General features: G+C 49.9%; 1 protein-coding gene across 1 annotated transcript in view; it reads left to right on the forward strand.

The window, feature by feature from the left end:
* The first annotated feature begins 15,989 nt into the window (after positions 1-15,989).
* The window catches only part of ADAMTSL3 (ADAMTS like 3), a 293,055-nt gene continuing 281,330 nt past the window's right edge, over positions 15,990-27,714 (forward strand). Inside the window, exons 1-2 of the mRNA XM_039216731.1 lie at positions 15,990-16,139; positions 21,235-21,354. Coding sequence (XP_039072662.1) covers positions 15,990-16,139; positions 21,235-21,354 — 270 coding nt within the window. The remainder of the gene's footprint in view (positions 16,140-21,234; positions 21,355-27,714) is intronic.

The following is a 27,714-nucleotide window of genomic DNA, read 5'->3' on the forward strand; positions in this document are numbered from 1 at the left end:
CTACTGGGCCTGGATGGGAGTCCAGGCCCCGCCCCTGGCATCAGCAGATATTGCATTGGAGTGAGGAAGTGTCACCTGTGTCTGCCTGCTGTTGTTGGGGTGGGGGTGGGGGTGGGGGCGAGGGTCCCACCTGCTCTTTGGTGATTCTGTGCCGTCAGCCAGGGGAAAGTAGCACGTCAGGCTGTCCAGTGAGAAAGTCCAGAAGTGAAAGTCCAGGCTCCACCCATTGTATCCATTCTTTGCAGGCACAGCTGATGGTGGAGGCGGGGTGGGGGGTGTGCTCTTTGGCTGGGGTAAGGTGGTCATTGTCAGAAGGATTTCTGTCCCAGCGGGCTGTCTCCTGGTCCTTTGACTAGAGAGAACACATATTATTGGAACTTTTATGGAAGGTAGTGGTCTTTGCTTACTGACTTTCTGTGTTGCAGTTTTCTAGCCTTCTGTCCAGAAGACATGGAGCGTGTCGGACACCCAGGGGTCCCACTACTACCTTGTTCCTCAGGCCCCAAGGTCCCTAGGCGGCTCCCCTCTCCACCCATCCTTTTGGGGCCGTGTTGTAGATGTTTGCTGCGTTATTATGTCCAGGGTTCAGTTGTACTTAGCTGGTGAAGTAGGGACACATGAGTCGATACCATTTTGTTTCTAATCCAGCATTTATTTTGTCTTTGAGAAATTCAGTATTTTCACTAGGAGATGACTGGGTTCTGATTTTGATCTGCACAGTTTAGCTATTTTCTTTGGGTTGGGGAGTTTTCTCTGAGTATATTTTTTTATCTTCCAGTTTTTCTGTTCTCTCTTTTGAGAACATGAATTATCCGTACGGGATCTCCTTTGTCCTCTTCGTCTGTCATCTTCTATTATAATGCTTGCATTTGCCCTTTCATTCCTCATTCTTGTGCTTGTCTGCTTCATGGATTCTTAATTTTCTGTAACGTATTCCTCTCTTTAACCTATCTAATGCTTGAAGTCATTATTTCCTTATGCTGGCTTCTTTTTCATTCGAAACTGGTTTTTAAAATTTTTTTTTAATGTTTTATTTATTTTTGAGAAAGAGCTAGAGACAGCGTGAGCAGGGGAGGGTCAGAGAGAGAGGGAGACACAGAATCCAAAACAGGCTCCAGGCTCTGAGCTGGCTGTCAGCAGAGCCCGACGCGGGGCTCGAACCCACAAACCGTGAGATCATGACCTGAGCCGAAGTCAGATACTTAACCGACTGAGCCACCCAGGCACCCCTTGAAACTATTGTTTTATCAGCTCATTTTTTCTATCTTGTTTCTTGAAATTCACATTTGCTTTAGTTTCTTTAAGTGCTCAAAGTAACTGCTATCTAAAATTGTTTCCAGGGCGCCTGCATGGCTAAGTTGGTTAAGCGTCTGATTTTGGCTCAGGTCACGATCTCACGGTTCGTGAGTTCGAGCCCCATGTCAGGCTCTGTGCTGTCAGCTCAGAGCCTGGAGCTGCTTCAGATTCTGTCTCCCTCTCTCTGCCCCTCCCCTGCTCATGCTCTGTCTCTCACTCTTTCAAAAATAAATAAACATTAAAAATAATTTAAAAAATCGTTTCTTAGAGTAAAACTTTTTACTCAAAATTTGTCTCTTGCATTTGTATGTTTTTCACGCTGCAGATATTTGTAGTTTTCTAGTTGGCTTAATTCCATTCACTGGTCCCTGAAAGAGCATTTACCATGACCCCATCGCCGTTTGCATTAGTCCTGAAACTAGTGAGGTACGTTTTCCTTGGTATCAGTCAGGATAGGCTAGATCATGTTGCAGTGACATTCAAAAAAATATGGCAGCAACATGGTACAGGGAGGCCTCTTTTCTCACTCATTTGCACGTCTGTCACATGTCTCACCCGTTCTGGTGCCATCTGAAACATTGCTGTTGGTGCTTCAGAGGAGAATAGACAATGCGGCAAGTTAGGCAGCGGTTCCTGAAGCTTCTGAATAGAGGTGACACATATCACTCGCATTCTGGTAGCCACAGCAAGTCACATGGCCACACCTACTTCAAAGGGATGGGAATGTGCACTCCTACCATGGGCCCACGAGGGAAACGGGAAGTATTTAGTGAACAGAACGAATGGCCACCATAGTTCCCCGAGTGCCGGCTTGCGTACCCTCCAGACCCATCTTTAAGGTTGTTAGGAGTCGATCTGGGTATAGTTAAGCAAGGACGTACCAGCCTGGCCCCAGCAGTAGATCCAGCTGACGTCTGATGGGCTGGTGCCTGTGCTTTACAACTTGTTAAATACTTTTAATATCATTCTTGATCATGTGTTTTTTTTATTGCCACTTTATTCGTCCAGCACCAAAGGGCTCATGGGAACAGGGAGCAGGGGCCCGTCTGCAGGCTCCTCGCTTTCCCAGCTACCTTTGACTTTGATCCATGGTTAGAGACTTGCAGTTAAGTTTTTCCTGCCTCCCCTGACTTTGTTACAGTGTCTGGCTGTCATTCCTCCACATCTAGATTTTGTTTACTTGCTCTCATAATGCTCCTAGGCACCACTTTCCTAAGAATGGACATTTCACAGCCTGCCCTGGGGCACCTGGGTGGCTCAGTTGGTTGAGCATCTGACTCTCGATTTTGGCTCAGATCATGATCTCACAGGTTGGTGGGACTGAGCCCTGCTCAGTGCGGAGCCTGCTTAGGATTCTCTCTCTTTCCCTCTGCCGCTTTCCTGCTCGCGTGACCTATACACACTCTCTCTCTAAGAAATAGAAAAAAGATTTCTCTCTCTCTCTCTCTGCCTCTCTCACCCACTTGTGTGCTCTCTTTCTCTCCAGGAAAATAAAAGAAATAAAAATAAGAATGCCCTTAGTGACTTTTTCTTTATCTGGTTCTGCCTATACTTGATCAAAAAAAAAAAAAAAAGTTTTTTTAGAATTTGTATTATATGATTAACTTCATTTCAAGACTCTTATTCAAAACTATTGATATTCCCAGGGCCTGTTTTCTTTGGGTCATTTGGGACAGTTTCTAGGTAGGGAAAGTTGGTCATGTCAGTTAGCCAAATGCTGAGATTTCCTGTTTTGACCCTCTGTCTCTCGGGGTGGGCTCAGCATTGTAGCAGTTTTCTCTGCATTCTCTATGGCCTCGTATGTGGTAGACCAGTTGTTTAAAAACTCTGGGATAGGAGGGGTGCCTGGATACCTCAATCCCTTGAGCGTCCGACTCGATTTCAGCTCAGGTCATGATCCCAGGGTCATACGATCAAGCCTGCTTGAGATTCAATCTCTTCCCCTCTCCCCAGCTCTCTCTCTCTCTCTCTCTCTCTCAAAACAAACAAACAAACCCCAAAGCCCCTCAGGGATCAGATAAACAGAACACCAAAGATCACGGAGCCCCAACCACCCTAACAAGGTCTCAGGGCAGGTGAAGGTCTGAACGAGGACTCGATCCACGTCTCTAGTTTACTTGCCGTCTTGCTCCAGACGACCTATGGCTCAGTGTCGGTGCCGAGTGGCTGAGTCACTCTACCTGACACTATCAAAGGCACATTTTCCTTTACTTACTTTTCTGTGCTTCCTCACTGCTTGCTCTTCTGTTCCACTCATTTTACCCCTCTTCCCCCACATACGTTAGGTCTGCCGAAGGCGCCTACCAGCACAGCTGGTCCTTGCTGTTGGCACCAAGTACCGCGTCGCTCACTATGTGCTGGAAGAAGGAAGCGTTTGATGTCTAGTTGGAGAACATTGGTGTGAAAGGGTAGAGAGATTCAGTGTTTATTGCACCAGGATGCGTGATGGGGCTGTAGTCTAAATAGTACTAATTGGGCTTTCTCTTGGCTTGGCCTGACTCCTGCTGTTCTTAAATTTTTCCATCAGAGAGCAGATGTCATCAAATGGCTTCCCTACCAATGTTTGCTTTCTTAGAAGTCAGCTATGTTTATTTCTTCAGTTACAAAAATGTGTTGTTTATAACTTGTAAAGAAATGTGAATGGGTTCTGATTTGCTTCCCATCCACTTTTCTCACTGGGTCACTACCTGGCCTGGTGTCAGGTGGACCCAACTGCGCCCATCGTGTGGCGGTGGAAAGGGATATCCAGACAGATCCTCAGAGTTGCCCCATTCATCAGAGGTTTAGGAGTAAAAGGAAATTCGCCAGGAAATACTTGGACTCAGGCCATGTATTCAGTTTTGTGTTGGCTCAGTAGAACTGGTCAGCTTGGCCCATCGAGCCAAGATGAAATCAGTGGGAAGAAGGAAATTAAGTAGATACTTGGTCAGGCCTTCTATTCGTGGTCATTGAGGTATAGTTGAGTCGTTACTCGGTCTTTGTACGTGGCTGACCGTTTCTTCCAAACAGCTGGCCGATTGTGTATCCGTGACTTAGTCCAGCTGAACTCTTGTTGCACATGCTCTCCTCTGCTCGTTCTTCCCTTCTCTGTCCTTTCTCCATGTGCCCATCTGCTCTTAATTCTGACGATCTTTCAAGATTCAAGACCATCATAGAGTCTTTCCCAACCCTCTCGCTGCTGTGAATCTCTCCCTTATTGTGTCCTACCTTGTAACTGAATTCTTTCTATGTGTGTCTTTTCTTCCCATTGGACTTCACATTTGACTTTTCTTGCTCATTCCTTGGGGTCTGTATCTGCTTTCCCTTTGGGCCTGCAGTCTAGCACAGATCCTTGGACATTGTGAGGACTCACTTGATGACATGCTCTCTGCTTTGGAAGAAGTTCATACTGAGTTGGGGAGAGATAAGTAGATGACATGAGAAGCATAGAATGGGTCCTGATGTAGCCTGCCGCCTTCCTGGTGTCCGATCCAGCTACGACCTTGGGCCCTCGCTAAGTTTGGTAGAGTGTCCCTTGTTCCTCCCAGTCTGGGGCCTTTTCCACATTCGTTCCAAACTTTCAAAACTTGAGCCTCCCAGGTGCCTGGGTGGCCTAGTCATTTAAGTGTCCAACTTTGGCTCAGGTCACGATCTCGTGGTTCATGAATTCGAGCCCTGTGACAGGCTCTGCATTCATCTTGTGGAGCCTGCTTGGGATTCTCAATCTCTCTCTCTCTCTCTCTGCCCCCCTTCCCCTGCTTGCTCTTTCTCTCCCTCAAATAAACTTAAAAAAAAAAAACAACAACAGACAAACCTGAGCCAATTATATGGGGCAGCCTTGGCTGTCAGACATCCTGAAGGCCTGGCTTAGCCTCTGATGGCCTGAGACTGTGTATTTTAACCTCCTTTCTTTGTATTTTCTCATTCTGCTGTTTGGAAAAACATTTAGAGTTTCTCCCTCATATAATAGTACTTCATGTCCCTGGCTGCATGCTGCATGTTGGTGTTCCGATCTTAGGGCTTCCTGGTAGACTGGAACTTCAAGGAGAAGGTTACCTGTATATGACTTATCAAGTCCACCATTGATTTATCTTCCAAGAATCCTTGCTTATTTCTTGTGAGCGTTCTATTTTTTTTTTTTTTGAGATTTATACTTAGTTTGCTAAAATTTTTCTATTATGTAACAATTAAGAACTAGAAACGATTAAATAATAATTTAACACATAGTCATGTACCACCGTCTAGCTTAGGAAATAAAACATTGTCAGTACAAAGAACCAGGTGCATTTCCCTCTTTTTCTTTCCCTTTTGTCCCCACAGGTAATGACTCTTTTGAATTAAAAAAATTTTTTTAATGTTTATTTTTGAGAGAGATAGAGAGACAGAGCTTAAGTCGGGGAGGGACAGAGAGAGAGGGAGACAGAATCTGAAGCAGGCTCCAGGCTCTGAGCTGTCACCACAGAGTTGGACGTGGGGCTCAAACCCATAAACCATGAGATCATGACCTGAGCTGAAGTCGGAGGCTCAACCAACTGAGTCACGCAGGCGCCCAACTCTTTTGAATTTTGAGTTAATAATTCTCTTCCTTGTCTTTATACTTTTCCTGCATTAATAAAGGATGTGGTATTGTTTTGTACTGTTTGAGCTTAATATAAACAGAATGAGACCTTGAGTGTCTTGTAGCTTGCTTTTCTTGCTCTGTAGTCAATATTGGTAAGATTCACCAGTGTCGTGAAATGTCATTTTAATTCCTTTATTTTTGTTGCTGTGTGGTATTGCACCGTATGAAGACATAAAAACTTATTTATTCTTTCTCCTGTTGGACATGAAATTAGGTTGTTTCCAGTTTTGATTTTATGAACAGTTCTGTTCATCTGGTACATCTTCTTTTTGGAGATTATTTTCTCTAAGGTCTATGCCTAGGAGTGGAATTTCTAGGTGAAATAATACACTTGTCTTCAACTTTACCAGCTATGGTCAAATTATATTCTCCAAAGTCATATCACCTGTTTATAGTCTAAACGGAAACCCAGGAATACTCACACCACTTTAGCCCCAGCACTTCATATGGTCAGGCTTTTTCATTTTTGTCAGTTTCTTGGTTGTTAAATGGTACCTTTTTGATGTTATAGTTTATATTGTCTTGACTACTAGTAAAATACTCATCTTCTCATATTTACTGGCATTTGGGTTTCCTCGTGAGAATTGCTTCTTCATGCTTTTTGCTCATGAGTTTCCCTGGTTTGGGGTCTCACTTAATCGTAGATCTTATCTATATATTCTAGACACTAATCCTTTGTCACTTATGTGTGTTTTCTCGGTCAGTGGCCTATATTTTTACCTTCTATGGTGAACGAAGATGTCTGTCTGAATTTTAATGTAGGTTCTCTCTAGCGTACACATTCCTGGGATTTTGGTCGCTTCTGTTCAGTGCCGAATCCCAAGTGCCTACGGCAGTGTGTGGTGGGCGGCTGATGCCAGAAATATTAACTGAATAAAGGAGTGGATAAGCGTTTATTCCTCCTGTCATTTACAGTTTGCCTTTTTCTGTGTCTTTGTAGAGAAATCCCTTCTTGCCTTGATGCCACACAGATATCCTTGCCCCACATATAGGTTTTCCTCTCAGCGTGTAGCCTCGTTAATTATTTTGCCCAAGGAAAAATTATTTTCTGTCTGCCCGGCTCTGTGAAGAGGAAATGAGTGAGTCTTCCAGAACGTTCTGCTGCTTGCTAACCGTGACGGTAGGCAGCTGTCTTTGACTCGAGAACCTCAGTGTTGACCCCTTATCTGAGCAGGGGGGATGGTGCGAACCCGCCTTGCAGGGTTGCTGTGAGATGGGCTCCGGCCCCGGACGCGGTGGCCTTCGGCGACGGGGCTGCCCCTTCCTGCTCTCCTTTGCCCGCTGAGGACAGCAGAGCGGCAGCAAGGCCCGCGAATAGGAGACCGCTTGCCCCGGCGACTTCCCCGTGGACGTGCAGAGACCCCTCGGTGGGCTCCTCCGGCCTCTTCCTGGCCACTGGCTCCTCACCGCCGCCCTCCCGGCCCGGCCGCACCTCCTCAGCCTGGGCTTCGCCCGGAGCCGAGTAGCAGACGCCTCTCTTTCACAACCTGTGACACCCCCTGAGCAGACGCAGCCGGGCCTCTGACCCAGACGCCCCGCTTCCCTCTAAAACACGTAAAGACACCTCTCGTCAGAACAGAGCTGTGGTTTTTAAATTTTTTTACTGTTTATTCATTTCTCGAGAGACAGAGAAAGAGAGAGATTGAGAGAGAGAGAGACGTGGAGTGGGGCAGAGAGAGAAGGAGACAGAATGGGAAGCAGCTCCAGGCCCTGAGCTGTCAGCACAGAGCCCAACGCGGGGCTCGAACTCACGAACCATGAGATCATGACCTGAGCTGAAGTCGGACGCCCGACCGACTGAGCCCCCAGGTGCCCCCCAGACTGTCTTTAAGCAAGGATATGGACCGGCTTCCTCACAGGAAGGTTGTGACCCATTCGCTTCTCAGCGCCTCCCAACCACAGCTGTCAGCACCGCGCAGTTCTCGCCTCTGGGTGTCGCTTCTTTTTTTTTTTTTTTTTTTAATAGTTTCTTGTCAAGTTGGTTTCCATAGAACATCCAGTGCTCATCCCCACAAGTGCCCTCCTCCGTGCCCGTCACCCCCCTGCCCCCCCACCCCCATCAGTCCTCAGTTTGTTCTTGGCATTAAGAGTCTCTCATGGTTTGCCTCCCTCCCTCTCCCCCACCATTTCTCCCCTTCTTCTCCCCCACGGTCCTCCGTTAAGTTCCCCCTAATCCTCCTATACGTGCAAACATATGGTATTTGTCCTTCTCTGCCTGACTTATTTCGCTCAGCATAACACCCTCAAGGTCCATCCATGTTGCTACACGTGGTCATATGTCACTCTTTCTCATTGCCATGGAGTATTCCATCGTATAGATAACCCACATCTTCTTGGTGCATTCGTCCGTTGATCATCACACAAATACACCTTACACAAGCTCTCCCTGTGTTGGTGGTGGCGGGAGAATAGATTAACATCTGCAGCATCGGCTCTTTCATCCAGAAGTTGTTCTGTGTTTTTTTCTTTTTCTTTTTAAATGTTTTTTTATATTTGAGACAGACAAAGACAGAGCGTGAGCAGGGGAGGGGCAGGGAGAGAGGGAGACACAGAATCTGAAGCAAGTCCAGGCTCCGAGCTGTCAGCACAGAGCCCGACGCGGGGCTCAAACCCACAAACCGCGAGATCATGACCTGAGCCGAGGCCGGACGCTTAACCGACTGAGCCACCCAGGCGCCCCTTGTGTTTTTCTTTAAACATTGGGCTTCGTGAGGCTTAGTCACAGTCACTAAGGGGGTCACTGTGCTGTTCTGTCCTGGGCCTGCTTTTGGTTTAAGAAAAATGCAGTGACTCTTGCCATGAAAGATGCCAGAGTTTTACTTTGACTGCTGGGTTTTTTTTGTTTTTTGTTTTTTTCTCAGAAGACTTTTTCTGAATTCATACCAACGAGACTCCTTTGATCATATAACAAATGCAGTAACAGTAAAGAAACAAAATCACTACAGCTTCTTCTTGCCCAGTGTTCCCGCAGCCGTGGGGCCTTCTGGGGCTCACCGAGGCCGGTGTCCCTGTTTAACAGTGTGGCGAGGAAGCCCTGGGGACGAGAAGGGTGTGTGGACAGCCACGAGGTCTCCCGTGGAGGTGGGTGGGAGCCTGGAGCCCGGACTCCCAGCTGCAAATCGGGCTCCGTTTCTCAACTTGACCATCTGTCACACATTGTAACAGGTGTTCAGTGTCTTCGGGTGTGGCCAGTGTACAAATGTGCTTCTCCACGTATCCGGTACCATTAGTAAGACTAATCCTGTGTTTATTCCGGACTTAAACCTCCGTGACATTTTCATGTCAGACAGATAGGGAATGGTATGATGACATTTTAAGTCCTCAAAAGAAGTGACTTATCATTCCATGCATCGTTAAGAAATTAGAATTATACCTTAAAGTATAGCCACTTAAATACATAAACCTGTGTCACGACCCACATCTCACTTGGATCAAAGACACATAGTTTGTGTCTCTGTCTCTTTCTTTTGTAACGAAAGGCGATATGCTTGTAATTCTTTCTTCTGCTGATTTATGGTTCCGATATGGTTTGGTTACCGCTGGGGTTGACATTCGCATCTTTACTTGATAAAAGTAATGCCTTTTGTTTTCAAGAAGTCCTTGGCATTCTATGTGTCAGACCCCCCAGTTTTCGTGCAGTTTCTGGAAGTTAGGGTGATGCCACTTTGAACACATGGACCAGAGACACCTCGCCTCTAAATCACTCTCTTCCTGTGTCTTGTGTAAGAATTCCGAAAGGCAGGAGGAGCATCCCAACAGCGAACTTGGCCTCTGTGCTGACGCGTTAGCGCTGAAGGCTTCCTGTCTTGCTAAGCTGAGAAAGACAAACCGGCTTATGATGAATATAAATGTTTTCCCGAGTATGTGCAAACAGCACATTTCTGTCTTCTTCTTCTCTTGGAAGGCTGCATGATTTCAGCCACACGGACGAGCTGTTTCCTGAAAGAAAGAAAGCTGTAGGGGTGAGAACCATCTTAGATAAACACGAGTATGTCCCTGGACTGTGTCAGGTTGGGTGGTGTCTCGTTGCCAAATCAGGAAGAGCTGGGAATGCCTTCTGCTCCTTTCTTTTCTTTTCTTTTCTTTTCTTTTCTTTTCTTTTCTTTTCTTTTCTTTTCTTTTCTTTTCTCTTTTCTCTTTTCTTTTCTTTTCTTCCTCCCTTCCTCTTTCTTCTTTCCTTCCTTCCTTCCTTCTCTCCCTCCTTCCTTCCCTCCTTCCTTCCTTCCTTTTCTTCCTTCCTTTCTTTTCTTTTTTTTCTTTTCTTTTCTTTTCTTCCCACTTTTCTTCCCTCCTTCCTTCCTTCTTTCTCTTCTCTTCTTTCTTTCTTTCTTTCTTTCTTCCTTTCTTCCTTTCTTCCTTTCTTCCTTTCTTTCTTCCTTTCTTCCTTTCTTCCTTTCTTCCTTTCTTCCTTTCTTCCTTCCTTCTCCTTCCTTCCTTCCTTCCTTCCTTCCTTCCTTCCTTCCTTCCTTCTCTTCTTTCTTTTTTCCTGGCTACCGAGTTAATGCAAAGTCATGCATGAGGGGTACACACAGATTTGCCGATACTCAGTCCTGGGCTCTGAGAGACAGCATGCCTGCTACGTATTCCTTTGTCCTCTCGTGGTGTTTTCTGCGCACTTTCACTACACGCTTGCGTGGTAGGGCCTGTTGCCGGCCGGGCCGTGGCCCCCTGGGCGCAGGAGACGATGGATGCCCAGGGGGGAGTGCGGGGCCTGTCCTGGCTGCAGTCGGCGGCCTGCGAAGGCCGAGCGGCATGTGGGGGCAGGGAGTCCGGGTCCCGCCGCTGTGGTAAGCAGGCGCAGAGCAGTCCCCAGCCTGCGGATGCCAGCGGGGTCCTGGAGAGTGCAGGCGGGTTTATTTTGTTTTGTTTTCTTTTGTTTTAATTTTTCACTGTTTTTATTTGTTTCTGAGAGAGAGACAGCGTGAGCAGGGGAGGGTCAGAGAGAGAGGGAGACACAGAATCTGAAGCAGCTCCAGGCTCCGAGCCGTCAGCACAGAGGGCGACGCGGGGCTCCAACCCACGAACCGTGAGATCATGACCTGAGCCGAGTCGGACGCTTAACTCACTGAGCCCCCCTGTGTGACGTAGATACACCTTCTCGTCTCTTTTGCTCATTTTCTGCTCCTCCTAGTTAAGACTCTAAGCTCCTTGGGAAAAGGGACTCTCGTCTGAGCTGAACTCCCTGTGTCAGCAACGGCCCCGGTCCACCGTCGGTGCGTCATAAACACGCGTGGACCGTGAGTCTGAATAGCTGCTCTCAACCCAAGAACCGCTTGGGCGCGCCATGCTTTGGGGAGTTCCCCTCTCCTCCACTTTGGAAAAATAAAATAGTTGTTTGTACTTTATTTAAAAAGCAAAAATGCCTTTTCTCTGCCAGAGAGGCAGTCATGCGTGTCAGCGGCGAGGAGGCTGTGGGAAAATGCACACTCCACTTTTGGATCAGAGTGTAGCTCCCAGCGGCCACACTGGGCCTCACAGCGCTCCCCGCGCGTCAAGGCCCCGCCTCAGAGCGGCGAGGGTCACAGAGGTGGCCCCAAAACACCGCTCTGCCACGGTTGTTCCCACACAGCACCCTCAGCCCACAGCAGCTGCTCACGGTCCCTGGACACCGGGCGTCCCCCCTCTGCCGACTTCCGGGGTGACCGGACCAGGAGGTGGGGTGGTGGGAGAGGTGTTGGGTTAGCGAGTTCACGGTCGAGTCAGGTTTGAGATGACCATCCATTTGGGCCTTTTATTTTCTTTAAAAATTTTTTAATGTTTTCATTTATATCTGAGAGAGAGACAGAGCTGAAGCAACTCCAGGCTCCATGCTGGCAGCACAGAGCCCGATAGGGGGCTCGAACCCACAAACTGTGAGATCATGACCTGAGCTAAAATCAAGAGTCAGATGCTCAACCAACTGAGCCACCCGGGTGCCCCACAGTGTCACTGATTCTTTTTTTATAAATTACTAAAAAATGTTTTTAAGTGTTTTATTAATTTTTGAGAGAGAGACTGAGCATGAGTGGGGAGGGGCAGAGAGAGAGGGAGACACAGAATTGGAAGCAGCTCCAGGCTCTGAGCCGTCAGCACAGAGCCCGACGCGGGGCTCGAACCTACAGACTGTGAGATCATGACCTGAGCCGAAGTCGGATGCTTAACCGACTGAGCCCCCGGGCGCCCCTAGTGTTTTTCTTTGCCTATAGAGCCCTGTTTGGGGGGACACAGTGTTCAGTGTTTCCCCCTGAGGTATTTCAGGGTAGGCTGATTTCCACGTGACATTTTCTGAATTGAGGCTGATTCCAGCGGGTCAGCTGACTTCAAGCTCTTGAAGAATGAACTCTTAAAGAAAATTGTTTTGGGGGTGGGCCCTAGCGAAGGGGCACCTGGAGGGTGTTGACTGGCGGGCGAGGCTTTCCGTCCTCTCCCCGTTCCAGAACCATCATGGTGCTCTAAAATAGCCCCTCGTCAAGTGCCAGCGTGGTGCTCACGGGAGCGTTTCGGTCTTTCTGTGGCGGAGAGAACATCCATCATGCGGGGCTCTGCGGGGGCCGAGGCGCGGCCTGAGTGGCTTTGTCCGGGAAGGAAGGTTAATTGTCCAATGTCCTCCGAGCACAAAGCCCGACGCTGAGCTCTGACGACGGATCAATGACGCAGGCAGGTCATGGGCTTCTTTGTCGGGTTTCCGTCTTCAGGGATCGGAAGATGGAGTCTGTTCCAGCACCATCTTTTCACTCATGATTTTGGTTCTGCTTTGCTAGTGCTGATTAAAGATGTGTTCACCTTTGTGTGTTCGTGTGTGTGTGTGTGTGTGTGTGTGTGTGTCTGTCCATCTGTCTGTGTGGGGGGAAAGGGAGGGAAGGAGAGAAAGAGAGAAAATTAGAGAGTATGTGTTTAGTGGCTGGCAGACTAGTGCTGTGAATGCTGTTTATCAGATCCAAGCTCCAGTCTGCTAACGAGTCTTAACGTGATAAATTCAGGGAAAGGCCTTCTGTGTTTAGCAGCTCATGCCGAGCACGCACGCCCACAGGCAGACCCCACCTCACAGCTCCCGAGGGGGTCCAGGAGGGCCTGCCCTTCAGATTTCTTTGGAAAATGGGACCAGAGTGAAGCTGAAGTTTGAAACTACACTCAGATAGTTATCCAAATGTCCTGTCTTCCAACCCAGCAACATCCAGAGAATAAGTTAATTAGTTGGTGGTGAAGAGGAGACAAATCTTTAAACAAATTTTTTTAAAGTTTTATTTATTTAGTTTTAGAGAGCATGTTCATTAGCAGGGGAGGGGCAGAGAAAGAGAGGGAGAGAGGGAGTCCCAAGCTGACTCCACGCTGTCAGCACAGAGCCCACCACGGGGCTCGAACTCGAGAACCATGAGATCATGACCTGAGCTGAAATCGAGAGTCCAACACTTAACCGACTGAGCCGCCACGTGCCCTGAGAAGACAGATCTTAAATCTCTAGCATTAATTTGTAAAAACTCCCCCAAAAATGCAAAACTGGATTTTCCTTCCGCCCGTTTTTCCAGTCCTGCCAAAGTAAATGTGTGTCATGTTGAATCAGGAGGCACTGTGACACCTGAGATTTTGAAAGATCTTAGAATGATGACATCCTACTTGAAAACACAAAACGGAAGCCTTGGTTAACCTGATCCCCCGCCTCGTGGGCTTTGGAAGGTGGAAACTGTAAGGTCCTGTGCCATCCCGGCCGGGAGCACCAGCACCCGGGACCCCCCGGAGAGCAGCGTCCCTGCAAACCGTCCCCGGGGCCTGGGGGGTTCTGGCCGCCGCACCTGCGGCGACGCTACTGTCGGAAGGAGGGGTCCCAGCCTCTCATCCTGGTAGCGAGCTCACACCCACCGAGCTTGGCTGCCTGGAATAGAGATGGGCTTCCCGGGCGTTGATGCTCCCGACGGGAGCCTTGACGGTTTTCTGCAAAGCGCAGGTGTGTCGCGTACCCATCCTGCATCAGCGGCTCGGGGCTTCGCTTCCTAGGGGTTAGCTTTTGTCCCAGCCTCGCTAAGGTCTGGCGGGGTCACGGCTCTCCGTGTCGCGTCTTGCTTCGTGGGCCTCGTCTGTGCCGCTGCAGGTGTGAAGCACCTTGAGTCCCCGAGTGGCCCACGTGGAGACATCTGAAATGAAGGGACTGCACTTGGGTAGAGTCACCGTCAGCCTGGAGACAGGCTCTTGGTAGCTTGGTAAGGGGCCCGGGTCCTGGCCCCGATCCCGCTCTGTGCTTGTGGCAGTCACAGGGATGCAGGCAGACGCCGTGCTGCTCGGATTCGGGCCGACGTCGAGTAACGTGACGGCGATGCGGATATGGGTCAGTAGAGTTGGGATGCAAGGCCTCGATGGGCTGGAGGGCCGGGCCTTGAGAATGGATGGCGGGGAACCCTGCGGCCTGGCTCTCAGGGTGCGGAGGCGTGGCTTCACCGTGCCACGTGGCTCAGCGGCCTGGTGGCCTTCACGGACCGGGAGTCTGCAGAGGTTAGCGGCGTGGTGTTTGGCTGTGCTCACACACGTGTGCTCAGATGGCCTATAGGACATCATCTTCGCGCCTGCTTCTCCCTCCTTCTATATCAGCCAGACCTTTTGCACGGCCCTAATAGGCATTCCCCGCCCTCACGAGGTACAGACCGGGGCCTGGGACCCTGAAGTCTGGTCCTCGACTCGCCATCACGTATTCACTCCCTCCTGCCGGAGGCAGAGCCTTCAGCTGGAGGGGGAGGGGACACAGCTGCATCCCCAGGTCTCAGAGTCACAGTCCCTGGAGGGGCCATTTGCATTCCTCCTGACCCCCCGTCCCTGGTGACGCGGCAGCTGTGGACAGCGGCTGGGCGGATGATGCGTTCTGGCAGCTTCTCTCGGGCCCTGGATCTGTGCCCTGGGAAGATTGCGCACTTCCTGGCCCGGCCTCCCTCCCCCTGCCTTCCCTGCAACTCTCGCTACTTAAGGGCCTGACCTGTTGGGTCACCGGGTCCCCGAGGAGCCGCGCACCGCCACCTCCCTGATGCCTCAGAAGTCCGCTCCCTCCTGGGCGAGGAAGTTGGCGCGTGGGCTTTGCCACCTGGTGTCCGTGTGGCGCTGGCTTCCTGCGGTCACCGGTGAACTGGGCCGCTTCTCCCAAAGGAAGGCCCGGTTTCCCCCAGACTGTTTTCCCCGGAGGGAGGCAGGGAGGCGGAACGGAGGGGAACTCACACTTGGCAGCTGGGGGGTGCGTGCCCCCTGCTCGGGCTGCCTGCCTCCCCGTTTGGGTTTCTTTGGGTGTGAGAGGAGGCCAGGGGCACCCCACCTCGCAGGTGCGTGTGGGGACTCGACGAGGCCGTTGTCACAAACCCTGCCCCATGGCGGGTGCTCGTACTCCTTCTTCCCCGGCTTCCTCTCGGGAGGGCCTCTAACGGTGCTTTGTTGGATGGTCGGAGACGTGGGTTGGGGTCGGAGTGTCTCTCCAGCGCCTTGCTGTCTGTCATCCTGGCCTCGGATGCTCCCTGTGCGCGGACTCCGGGACCCAGCTCAGCATGTGCATGTCTGGGGGGAGGGGCAGGGGCGGCTGCCGGAGGGGATGCCCGGAAGGCGGTGCTGGTGCCCAGGGCACCTCATACCTCCACTGGGGAGCAGTGGGCCTGTCCTGACCAGGGTGGGGTCTGTGAACTTGCTAGATTCTCACAGATCCCTGTTGCCTTGGGAAGTGAGCTCCCCGTCATGAAAGGTATTCAGGTAGAGGCTGCAGGACATCTGGCAGGATTTGTGCGGTAGACGGGCTGGATCAGGTCACTGAGAGGGTGTTTTCGGGTGCTGGGCTGTCCTAACCCTGGGCTGCCACCGTACAGCCTTCAGATGTCACACAGCCTTGCGGTGCACTGTCACCTGCGTGTGGCCTCGTTGCCGCCCCAGAGAGAGCACTTAGGTTGTGCCAGAGCTTTAGAGTAACTGAATGACCAGAAATTTCCTCAGCAGTGAGGATCCTGGTCAAAGGACTTGGGTAGAGAGTCTTCCTTGTTTGTCAGCGACAAGGACTGGGATGTGGGCCTGGACAGCACCTGCTGTTCTGGGCACCCGTGACCCTGAGCTCCCACAGGTCGAGCCGGGGTTGCTGCACAGGCAGACCCTGCCCTGCATGGCTGGGGTGGTGCGGTCCGCCAGCCTTTCCTTCCCGCTGTCCCGTGGGGACACGGCTGACGTGGCGGAGACCCTATCCTCGGCCTTAGCGGAACCTCTTCCAGAATGCAGCACCAGAGTGGTCCGGAAGCCTGGGCAAGAAGAACATGTGGGGCAAATGTACCTCGTCCTGCACGATCTGAACTTCTTTAAAAAAATTTTTTTTAAATGTTTTTATTTATTTCTGAGAGAGACCGTGTAAGCAGGGAAGGGTCAGAGAGAGAGGGGGAGACACAGAATCTGAAACAGGCTCCAGGCTCTGAGCTTCAGCACAGGGCCCGACGTGGGGCTCGAACCCACAAACCATGAGATCATGACCTACGCCGACGTCGGCTGCTTAACCGACTGAGCCTCCCAGGCGCCTCCTACCGAGTCCGAACTTAAGCAGAAAAAAAGAAAGCTCACGGAAGGCGCAGACGAAAGGTCTGTGGCTGTCTCTGACAGCCCAGAAACACAGCGATGGACACTCTGGCTACAGAGAGGTGTCAGGTGTTTGTTACAGAAGGAAACTCAGAAGTTCTCAGGGACGCCCGGCTCGGGACGGGCCCACCTGACACCCAAGGCGGCCGGTGGGGAGAAAATGCGGGCGGCACGCTCTTCCAGGTGTGGGCAGTTGCAGAGAGGCCTGGGAAAGAGGCCGGAGAGCCTACTTGGGAAGTGGGCTGATAGAAACGGGCGCGTGATCTCAGGCCCCAGGAGAAGGGCGTCCAAGTGGTAAGCACGGGCAAGATGGAGGGTCAAAGTCCAGAGTCCGCCGGTGCATGGGGTGTGGTGTAGACTTACTTCCCTTTATGAAAGGCAAGGCTCTCCATGCACAGTGTGGACCCCATTCCTGTGTCTTCTTGAGGGCTTCACACCTGCAGTGTCTCATCCCCTCCACGGTCTCTCTTACCACTGGGTTGTTCCCATAACCAAACAGATGTGCTCTGGTTTCTCCCGTCTTTACCAATCCTGCCCATGCTTCCCCATTCCCTCTAGCCATTGCCCCGTTTTAAGTGTCCCTTCCCCCCGTCTCTTCTTCCTCTTAGGCCGTCCACCCCTCAAACCATTTCCATGGTCCCTGCTACTGCACTGTACCCCCTCTCGTGCACGTCAATGACCTCCATGTTGCCAGGCCCTGAGGACCCTTCTCCGGCCTCATCTTATTCAGTCTCCAAAGGGGCATTCAAGGTCGTTGGCTGCTCCCTTTGATGCTGAATCCTTCCACAGTCCGATATTTGTCTTTTTTCTGCTTATTCTTCTCTAATTGATTACCGGTTTTAATCTCTTTGGCTTGCTTCTCCTCTGCTCATGGTTAGACACTAGAATTCCAGAGGGCCCCAGACAAAGCCCCCTTGTCTGCCCTCTTCTCTCTTCCAGGAGTGTGTGAATATTTGAAAATGTCAACAATGACTTCCAGATCCCGAGCTTCAGCCTGACACCGCTCTGGTCAGCTCCAGACTTGCACAGGACACAGCCAAGTGGAGCTCTCCGCTTGGATGTCACGTCGGCATCTCAGACGTCATGTGACTCAGACACAGCTGTCACCTGTCTGGCCCTCTCTTCCTGCTGGGGCTGCCCATCCATGGCATTCCTTAATAGCCTGCTGCTCAAGCCAGACCCCCGGAAGTTGTCCTTGAGTCCTCCCTTCTTCTCACCCATCTGCAAGTCTTGCAGGATCTACTTCTAGCCCATTCAGTGCCCCCTTCTCCGTCGTCATTCTCATCCGGGGAATCATCTCTTCTCACATTGATTAGCGCAGTAGACTCCCAGCTGGCCTTTATGGTCCCATTGCTGCCTTCTTCTAACCCATCCTCCGTGATGAATCAACATTTGAGATACTCCTAGGGGTTGTCTGACCCCTGCCTGGGCCCACGGTGCTCCGAATGTCCCGCCTCTTCCTTCCCTTCTTCCTTCTCTCCCCTTCACACTCCTCTCTTCCTTGTCCACATGGGGTCAGCCTCACTGACTCCCTTTCTTTCTGCAGACTCAACTTTGTTCTCCTGTCGCCCTGTTTGCTTCCTTTAGACCACGTAGAACTTTATTCCTCTTGTTTATGAATTTGTTTACATACTAGGTGTCTTTTTGCCTTAGAAGATAACCTCCATAAAAGCAAGGACCTCCTATTTCTTGTTCCTCAGTGTACCCAGAGTTCCTAGAGGGATTCAGGTGTATAGTAGGTGTTCAGTAAGTACATGTGGAATGTATGGTGCACTAAATATAAAGCACTGTTGGGGGGGCGCTGTTTTCAGGTGATGATTTCAGGCTGCTCCAACACCCCCTCCCCCTTGATAACTAGATCTGTGTCTTTGCACATAGCTGCTCATGGGTTCTGGGCTGTGGTGCATTTAAAATTATCATTCTACGAACTCTGAAGGCAAAAGAGGCAAATCACAACTACAGCAACTAACTTTCATGGACTGTTCGCTAGGCATTTTAGTAATCAGGTTACATGAACTGTCTTAAGATGAAATCCATCATTTTCTTGCAGTTCTGTACAATTTCCCCTGAGGTTTACCTAGATGTGTTTTTCTTTGGTGAGAACAATTGGACTTTGACACATATTCATACTTCCTAGGAAACATACACAGAAGTAAGAAATTGTATCATTAAATTCACTTCCTGTTTTCACGTGGACTTTTTTATTCCCATCTCACTCTTTTTTTTAATTAAAAAAATTTTTTTAACATTTATTTATTTTTGACAGAGAGAGTGACAGATCATGAGCAGGGGAGGGACAGAGAGAGAGGGAGATAGAGAATCTGAAGCAGGCTCCAGGCTCTGAGCTGCCAGCACAGAGCCTGATGTGGGGCTTGAGCCCAGGAACCGTGAGATCATGACCTGAGCTGAAGTTGGACACTTAACTGTGACTGAGCCACCCAGGTACCCCCTGTCCAATTTTTTTTTAAGCCTGGTAAAATTGAAAGATTGGAATAACAGGTCAGAAAGCAGAAGATATAATCAGGTATAATCAAGCTTTTTTTTCCCCTATGCTAATAAATACCAAGGAGTGAAAACATTACTGGAGAGATTTTTGCTTTTGCTGGTGTTTTGTGTTGAGGGCCATAAAACGGTGCCAGAATGTGTGAGAGCCATGGTGTCTCTGTAGGGTCTGTCGTATTAGCTCCTCTTCCTTTTCCTTCCCAGGCCACTTAGAAATGAAGTCCAGCAGTGATGAGAACTCAGGCTGGCCAGGTGTGGTAGACGCAGTCTGTCCTTCTGGTGGGGCCTGGGTAGACTTCCCTGCCAGACTCTTAGCACCCTAACCCCGCTGAGGCTGAAGGTGAGCCCATACTTGTGCAGCACAGGGCCCCCTTCCCCCCCAGAAGGCGGCATCATAGAGAAACCCTGCCCAGAACACAGCGGTGGGCTGATCCCCCAGGTGACAGGCCTGTGTCAAGGGAGGCTTCGCTGCTTAACAGATAGAACTTTTACGGGTGATTTTCCTCTTTTCCTCACTTTGGACCAGAGTCATCCGGACTCAGGTGAGCCACTCTGAGGGACAGCAAAGGAGGACGCGGGGATGCATGGCTCTGGGAAGATTCCTGTTGCTCACCTGGTGTTGAAACCCTCATGTGAATGAGACTTAATAAGAAAATTTTGAAATGTTTGTGAACAGTCTGGGGCTTACGAAAGCAGAGAGTTATCTGTTCTGTGTGCCCTCACAAGGGTATCACATACTGATTTCTCTCTTTTTTATTTATTTATTTTGAGAGAGAGAGAGCGAGTGAGAGCAAGCTTGTGAGCACACACAGTAAGGACAGAGAGAGAGAGGATCCCAAGAAGTCTCTGTGCTGTCAGCGCAGAGCCCAACACAGGGCTCAGATTCATGAACTGCGAGTTCATGACCTGAGCCGACACCAAGAGTCGGATGCTTAACCCACTGAGCCTCCCTGACATCCCTGATTTCTCGTTTTAAAGCATGATGTTCAAATGGATGTTTTGCCTTAACCAGAGTTCCCGCTGCAGTTTGAATGTGACTGCTGGGGGAGCAGAGGTATGCGAGGGGTGCTTTGATGACTCACGCTTCCTGTTTGCAGACAGTGTTTTCCTCAGAGTAATGCCTGTGGCCTCTGTCTTGCATTTGTGCTCCCGCCCGAGCAGGGGAGTGAGGTCCCCTGTGGGGGACGTAGTCCTCGATCGGTGTTCTTGGATCAGATGGGCTACACACCGGGGGCTCCGCCTCCTGTGTCTCTTCCCTCCTTTCCAGCCAGTCCAGGCACTGACTCTGGGAAGCACCATGCACCCACCGACCCCTCCTGCTTGGGCTCCGCCAGGCTGCAGGTGATGACAAGTGATGGTAGCGAGTCCCTGGGCCATCGTCCCCAGCCCGTAGTGTCTAAGCGATGACGTCCTCCTCCTGACTCCCCTCAACCCTGAGAGCAGGGGACTTACGTCTCGCTTCAGATGCCAGCGTATGAGCTTCTCATGAACCAAATGGGGTCTTCCCACAAAAACCATGTTTATTGCCTCTTGGGAAACATGCCAAAAATGGTTATCTGTGGTTATTACAGACTGAAGGGATTACAGGGTGAGTTTTATTTCCTTTTCTGTTCCTCCATATCTTCAAAGCTTTCTACAGTGAATGTGCATTTCACTTGTAGTGTGGAAAAAAATCTGTTTCTCACTCCTTCACCAAACAAAAACAGGAAGGAAGAAAGGAAAGAAGGAAGAAAAAGAAAAAAAGTCCTCAAAACAATGGATTTATAACAACAACACTTAATAATCAAGTTAACCATGGGGCTCCTGGGTGGCTCAGGCGGTTAAGCTCAGGTCATAATCTCATGGTCCCTGAGTTCGAGCCCCGCGTCGGGCTCTGTGCTGACACCTCAGAGCCTGGAGCTGCTTCAGATTCTGTGTCTCCCTCTCTCTGCTCCTCCCCCACTCGCACCTCTGTCTCTTTCTATCAAAAGTAAATAGACATTAAAATTTTTTTAAAAAATAAGTTAACTGCACTGTAGCTGAATCACTGGAAGGTTGTGGGGAGGGGGCAGGTGTTGGGGAATAAATACTGTGTGCGCCAATTTGGGGTGGTCTCGTGTGATGTCCTAGCCTAACAGTGCCTCAGCACAGACACCTGGTGCCTTTCACCTTGGCCTTTACTATGAGAGGTCACTTCCCTTTATCTTAGTACAGCCTTTACTGGGTGCAGTCTCCCTTTTCAGAGACTGCGTGGGGGGTGCTCACCGGACACTGGTTTGTAACCACGTGACCTTGCCTTTCAGACCACAGCAGAGAAGTCTCCTGGAGCCTATTTTCTTCCCGAGTTTGCACTCTCCCCTCAGGGAAGTTTTCTCGAAGATACAACGGGAGAGCAGTTCCTCACCTACCGCTATGATGACCAGGTAAGAGCCTCATAAAAGAGCCTACCTTTGGCTTTGCCATCTGCCAATGGGCAGGAAATGGTTTCTCAGAAATAACTTCAAAATAATTATATTTCCCCCCTCGGCACAGCTAGCACAATACACCTTTGGCTCTCGGGAAGGATCCCCGGACCGCTGGGCTGCTTCCGGGGCTGCCAGTGCTTGTGTACAATTTCCCACACAGCGCATGGTTCTTGCTCTGCTGGGGACGTTGGCTTGTGTCTTGTGTGCTTATTTGCATCAGAAAATTTTACTGAAATCATCAGGTGATTTTACCCATCACCAAATTTATTATTTAGTCCTGAAGTTGTTCAAGAAAATTGTTTTCTGATTAGGCATTACTTTCTTTGCTCTCATAGCTTTTCCTTCCTTTTAGCAGTGCCAACGTTGATTTTTTTTTTCTTTCCAAGCCCATTTTCCAGAAGGGAACAGGGCTGTGTGTGTGTGTTTCCAGGACTTCCTGATGACTCACTGGAGAACCAGGCTGTGCCTGGCGGGGGGCATGCGGGGTGGGCACTGGGCACTGTGATCCTCGGCCACGCACGGCTCCCGTTGTCGCCTTAGCTGCGTTTAGGGTCATACGTGCCTTTGAGGTCACTCACAGCTCGTCTGCGGCAGAACGTGTCATCTCTGTCAGGTGCAGGGGGTTCTAGCCAGTAGTGCCTGAGTTCACCGTGCGGGGAGGGGGGAGTATTTACGGTGGTGGAGGATTTGGGAGAATCTGGAAGATCTTGGCACCCGCAGGGCCGGGTGCGGATGGGGAACCGGGCCAGATGGTCTTCTCAGGGCACACACTGGGGTGGAAGAAGATGGGCCTGTGACCAAGGTGTCCTCCTCTCTGTGGTCAAAGGCAGCAAGTCTGGGCTGGACTGCGGCCGGCTAGGGAGCAGGGGAGGGGGTTTCCCAGAGGCAGCAGGGAGGGCAGATGTGAGGCGTGGCCACAGGGGCGGCATGGCCATGGCAGGCCCCTCGGTCCTCTGCGCTGCACGTGGACATTTGGCTCTGGAGCTGGGCTTGGGGTGAGGAGCAGGCTGTGAACACTCGGACCCAGCTGTGGGCGGGAGCTACCCAGGTGCTCAGGGGCAGGGGTGAGAGACGACCAACTGTCTTCTTAAGTTTATTTATGGGGGGAGGGCAGGGGAGGGGCAGAGAGAGAGAGAGAGAGAATCCCAAGTAGGCTCCGCACTGTTAGTGCAAAGCCTGATGTGAGGCTTGAACCCACAAACCACAAGATCATGATCTGACCTGAAATCAAGAGTTGGGTGTTGAACTGACTGAGCCACCCAGGCGCCCCAAGACCAGTTTTTAATAAAAAAATTCCAACATGCAATCAGGATTTTCAGGTATCTTGAAAAGTGAGTGTGTGGACAGTGACTGTGGGGGCAGGGCTGGGCAGCGGATGAGCCCGTGTTCATGCACCGGAGCCCAGTTAACACTTTGGATGGGCACTGGGGCCTGGTTACTAATAGGGCCTAAGTATCATTAAGTTACTTTCCACCCTTCTCCCTGGTGGATTTTTACAGGGCTTAAAACTGATGGCTTCTTTTAATCGAGAAATCAGTGATCCACCAGACTTTCACAGGAGAACTTCAGGGAACTAATTGAGAGGGTATTACATGATAAAAGAGGGCATCTGGAAAATCATGAGCTACGTACTTTTTAATTAAAGAGTGGCTAATGCCTGCTTCAGGTTCTATATATACGTTACATTTAATAACAATGTATGAGCTGGAAAAAGAAGAAAGAAAGCTCCTTCAGCCTTTTCAAAAGGCCTAAAGAAGATCTTAAAAATATTTTTTTAATGTTTATTTATTTTTGAGAGAGAGAAACAGAGCGTGAGCGAGGGAGGGGCAGAGAGGGAGCCACGGAATCTGAAGCAGGCTCCAGGCTCCGAGCCCGACGCGGGGCTCAAATCCACAAACTCTGAGATCATGACCTGAGCTGAAGTCAGAGGCTGAACCGATTGAGCCACCCGGGCAGAAGTGTCCTTACACAGTGTCCCCAAAACCCCAGCGAATAGCCTATGACAGCATTTGTACTGTCCCCACGGTGTGTTTCTCGCAAGGGAAGGGAATAAGGTCAATTATAGCACCTGCTTTCTGCTAACAAAGACCAAGCAAACAGACTGCACAGGCCTTCGTACCAAACCAGGTGTAGTTCCTGAATGAACTTCCAGAATGTTCTCAGCTGGAGACAATCCATCCATCACCCCACGCCTTGGTTCCCTTTCTTCTTAATGCTAAGTGTGCTGGCTGCATCGTGCCAGCCGGAGCCTCTGAGGCGGAGGGAGAAGAGAGCACTGAGACAGGAAGCCCAAGTAAGAGCTCTGCTTTGGTGTTGAATCCCTGTCCTGACACTTGACCGCCCGACTTCCCCTGTGACTCTGGACACATTACTTCAACTCAGACGTCACTCTTCCTGTGTGATGTGGGTGCAGATGTGGGTGGTCTCTACCCCGTGAAAATGCCTTAAGGATGAATGGAGGTAATAGAAGAGTCTGTGCATAGGGCTTGCGGCACGTAGGCACTCAGTGTAGGTATTGTTATTATTGATATGATTTGCAGAGGCCCCATTCAGAGAACCTCAGATACACTTATGCTGCAGGAGAGAAAGAAGCATTTCTTTGTTGACACTGGGGGACCTTGCACGATACTTAGGTTAACTTCTCATTGAGGTATAACACACATAGAGTCGAGTGCACGCATATCTGAAGGGGATAACTTGATGAATTTGTAAATATCTTTTATACCTGTGTTATCACCACCCGGTGATGGAGTATTTCCAACACCCTAGTTTCCCCCACTGAGGAACCAACACTGTTCTGGCTCTGTCACCATTATGCTTTTGCTTTTTATTTATAATTTTACATGAGTGGAGTCGTGCAGTGCGTACCCATATGTGGTCTGGCCTCCCTCATGCAGCATCATGTCTGAGAGATTTGACAAGTTGGCGGATCCGACGTGATTTAGGCTCTAACGTCCCCATGTGTTGTATTCTTTGGAACAAGGTGGCCCATACTGGAACACACCACAGCATGTTCAGCGTCATGAGGCATTGATCCCGGCTCAGAAACTCCCCGCTGGGCCTAAAAGGTTTTTAGAGCTGTCCCTCACTGAGTCCACATCCGGAGGGTGGGGTGGGGGGGTAGATATCACCTACCTTCCCCCGCCCCCCAGCAGCTGCTGGTGTTGCCTGGCCAGGGACAGACGTGGGTGTTTGCGGGTGGCCGTCCAGGGCGGCGTCTGTGCTGTCAGGCTTGCAGATTTGTGCAGACGCCTCTTTCTGCTGGTGCAGTGACCTGAAGCCAGAGTGACACAGAAGCTCCCGTCCTTGATGCTCAGCCTGGCTCTGGGGGTTCCAGCATCGGGACTGGTTCCCCAGGATGGTCCTGCCTACAGCACGCTCACTTGATAAAATGGGAAGCAAGCAGGGGGTAGACGGACAGTTGCCATCATCCACAGTCCTCGTAGGACTTTTCCCAGTGTTTCATCCTGGCCTGTTTTTCATGAAGACCTTTAAGGCCACTCTTCCAGTGGCTCCTAGATGAGGTGTCTGGAAAACTAATAACCCTGAGGCCAGTAAAGCACAGCTGTGATGTAGGCTGTGTTTATGAGTCGCATAAAAGGCATGCTATGGATTATGCAGGGGCGAGGCAACTCCTGGTGCAGGAAGCAGGGCCGAAGCCACCTGGGTGGCGGTGTGGTCACACCGGGCTAGCGGGCTGGCGGCCCTCATTTTGCTTCTGCTAGTAATTAGCTTGTAATTTAGCAATGGTTTTCAGCATCTTTGCCATCAGATTTCAGCGTTGGATTCTCCGTTGGTTTTGAAAAACAAGGTGGCTGTATTTCATGATCCGAATGCCTTCCTCTCTGAAATTGTCTGTGTGGTTTTTTTTTTTTTTTAATGTTTATTTACTTTTGAGAGAGAGACAGAGTGCGAGTGAGGGAGGGGCAGAGAGAGGGAGACACAGAATCTGAAGCAGCTCCAGCCTCTGAGCCATCAGCACAGAGCCCGACGCAAGGCTTGAACCTACGAACTGTGAGACCATGACCTGTGCCGAAGTCAGATGCTTAACCAACTGAGCCACCCAGGTGCCCCTGTTTTTGTTGTTATTGTTTTTTTTTTTTAAACCACAGCTAGAGTAGTCCACATTGCAGAGTGCTAACTGGATCATTCTGATTATCGAGGTGGACCTGCCAGCAGCACAAGAAACTGTTACTTAGAGAATCATAGCATCTTTATGGCTGCCGTAGACCTTGGCTCAAACACCTCATTTTACAAGTTAAGAAAGCAGAGACTCTGGCTGTTTAAGTGACCAACTCAAGGACATGCAGACAGGTGTTTGAAAAACCTAAGACTATTGCACTCCGACCTCAGGCTGCTCCTCTGAGATACATCTGCCTGCTCTTTTCAAGAGAATCACACAGAAAATTAGCTCCTTTCCTAAAAGTCTGCGTCTGCTCCTGGAGTCAACAGAGCCTTGGAAACCTCAGTAGACCATAGTAGACCCCAGGGAATGAGTTAATATCACTGAATTGCTTCCTTAGCTCGTTCTTAACTTAGCACCTTCAAGACTTAAGAATTATCTGTGCTGATGGCATTTATACACATAATTATTACACACAGGAATGACATTTTTCTTTCAGAGTCTGGGTAGAACACGGTAGCTGATGTTAAAATGGCGCCGACTTCCTATTTGGTGAGCGTATCCTCACCATGGAAGCATCCTGACGTTTGGTTGCATCAGTCACACAAGGTGGTTAACACGTGTTCGGCGAAGGGCTTGTGGTCCAGAGACGTGTTAGCCCGCCAGCCTCTGGGGTAGATTCTTTTGTCATTCCTCATGGTGGTTTTGGAGTTGATCCCGTGGAGGATCTGTTCACAGGCAGACAGCTGAATGTCGGTCGGCTCGAGGAAGCAGAGTCTTGAATTCTGTAGTTTGTTCTTTCTCTGTGGCCGTTGGGGCGGCCGTCACTCTGCCCGTGTGTCTTTCTGGGGAGGAGGATAGCAAGCCTCTCCATCCTCATGGGCACTGCACTGCAACTTTAAACTTGGGGCCTCCAAAGTTTATTATGGGGATGGATTTAAAAGTCTATTCAAGGCTTAGTCTTTCTTGGCTGGAAATCATTTCTTTAAAAAAAAAAAAAAGTTAGCGAAACGGGGTGCCTGGGTAGCTCAGTCGGTTGAGCGTCCGACGTTGGCTCGGGTTATGATCCTGTGGTTCGTGAGTTCGAGCCCTGCATCAGTCTCTGTGGTGACAACTATGAACCTGGATCCTGCTTGATTCTGTGTTTCCCTTTCTCTCTCTGCTCCTCCCCCACTCACACTCTTTCTTTCTCAAAAATAAATGGACATCAAAAAAAAGAAAGAAAAAGAAAATGGAGACTCTACATTGACAAAAAAGTTAGCGAAACTCTTTGTTTTGCACAGTCTTTCATTTTGGGGGGTTGTGATGTGTGTGTGTTTAGCACGTGTTAGGTGTAGGGAAATATGGAAGGTGTGGGCTTACTGGAATACACTTCCTCTTACTGGCAGTCATAGTGGGGTAAAAGGAGGCGACGCACGTGTAGGAATCAGCCCCCATGTTCGTTTTCCCGTGGTCCATGTGTCATCTTCACCTGCGAACACTTGGTGTAATGTCTGCCTTGTCACCTTCAGACAATGAGACACACAAAGGCAGAACAAAGCTTTAATAACTTGGACTCTAGGCTTGTGGGACAAGCCTGGGTGTTCAGTCAGTGCTGGGTTCTGACGTCTCTAAAATGAACACAGGGTCAATTCCGATGTAATAAGCTCGCAGCCATGTGGTAGAACACGCCTTGATTTCCTGTTGCAGAGGTTTTGTACACCTGTTTGTACCCATCATCCCTTCTCCTCGGTTACCTTCTCAATTAGGTTCAATTGCCTTCAGTTAGGTAAGGAGCCCCTCCCTAATTTTGTCTCTTAACTGCCCATGTTTAAGTGGATTCAAGATTTTTTTCAAGTTAAAAATTCTGTTACCTACACTCTGATTTACCACCGCCCTCAGTGACCAGTTGATTTTCAAATTCTTATTGTCTCTTGCTACTTTCTCCTATGCATTTTAGCTCTTAAAATCTGTCTTCGAATACCTCCCGTTCCTGCCTCAGCCTTGCCTTGGACAACTGTCCTTTTTAAGACTTGCTGTTACTCTCCCGAAATCAAACCCGGACTCTCACCCAACTCATTCTACGTCTGTAAACTTCTGTATTTGTAAAATCCTAAGGCGTTATGACGCTATGGATAGAGTCACAGTTGACTTCTCTTTCCTTCCTCGGATGCCACCGACTGCCTATTTGTGTGATTCCTCAGTTCAAAATGCCT

Source organism: Hyaena hyaena, unplaced genomic scaffold (genome assembly GCF_003009895.1).
Source record: "Hyaena hyaena isolate Hyena2069 unplaced genomic scaffold, ASM300989v1 scaffold_13, whole genome shotgun sequence".
In the NCBI taxonomy this organism is placed as follows: domain Eukaryota; kingdom Metazoa; phylum Chordata; class Mammalia; order Carnivora; family Hyaenidae; genus Hyaena; species Hyaena hyaena.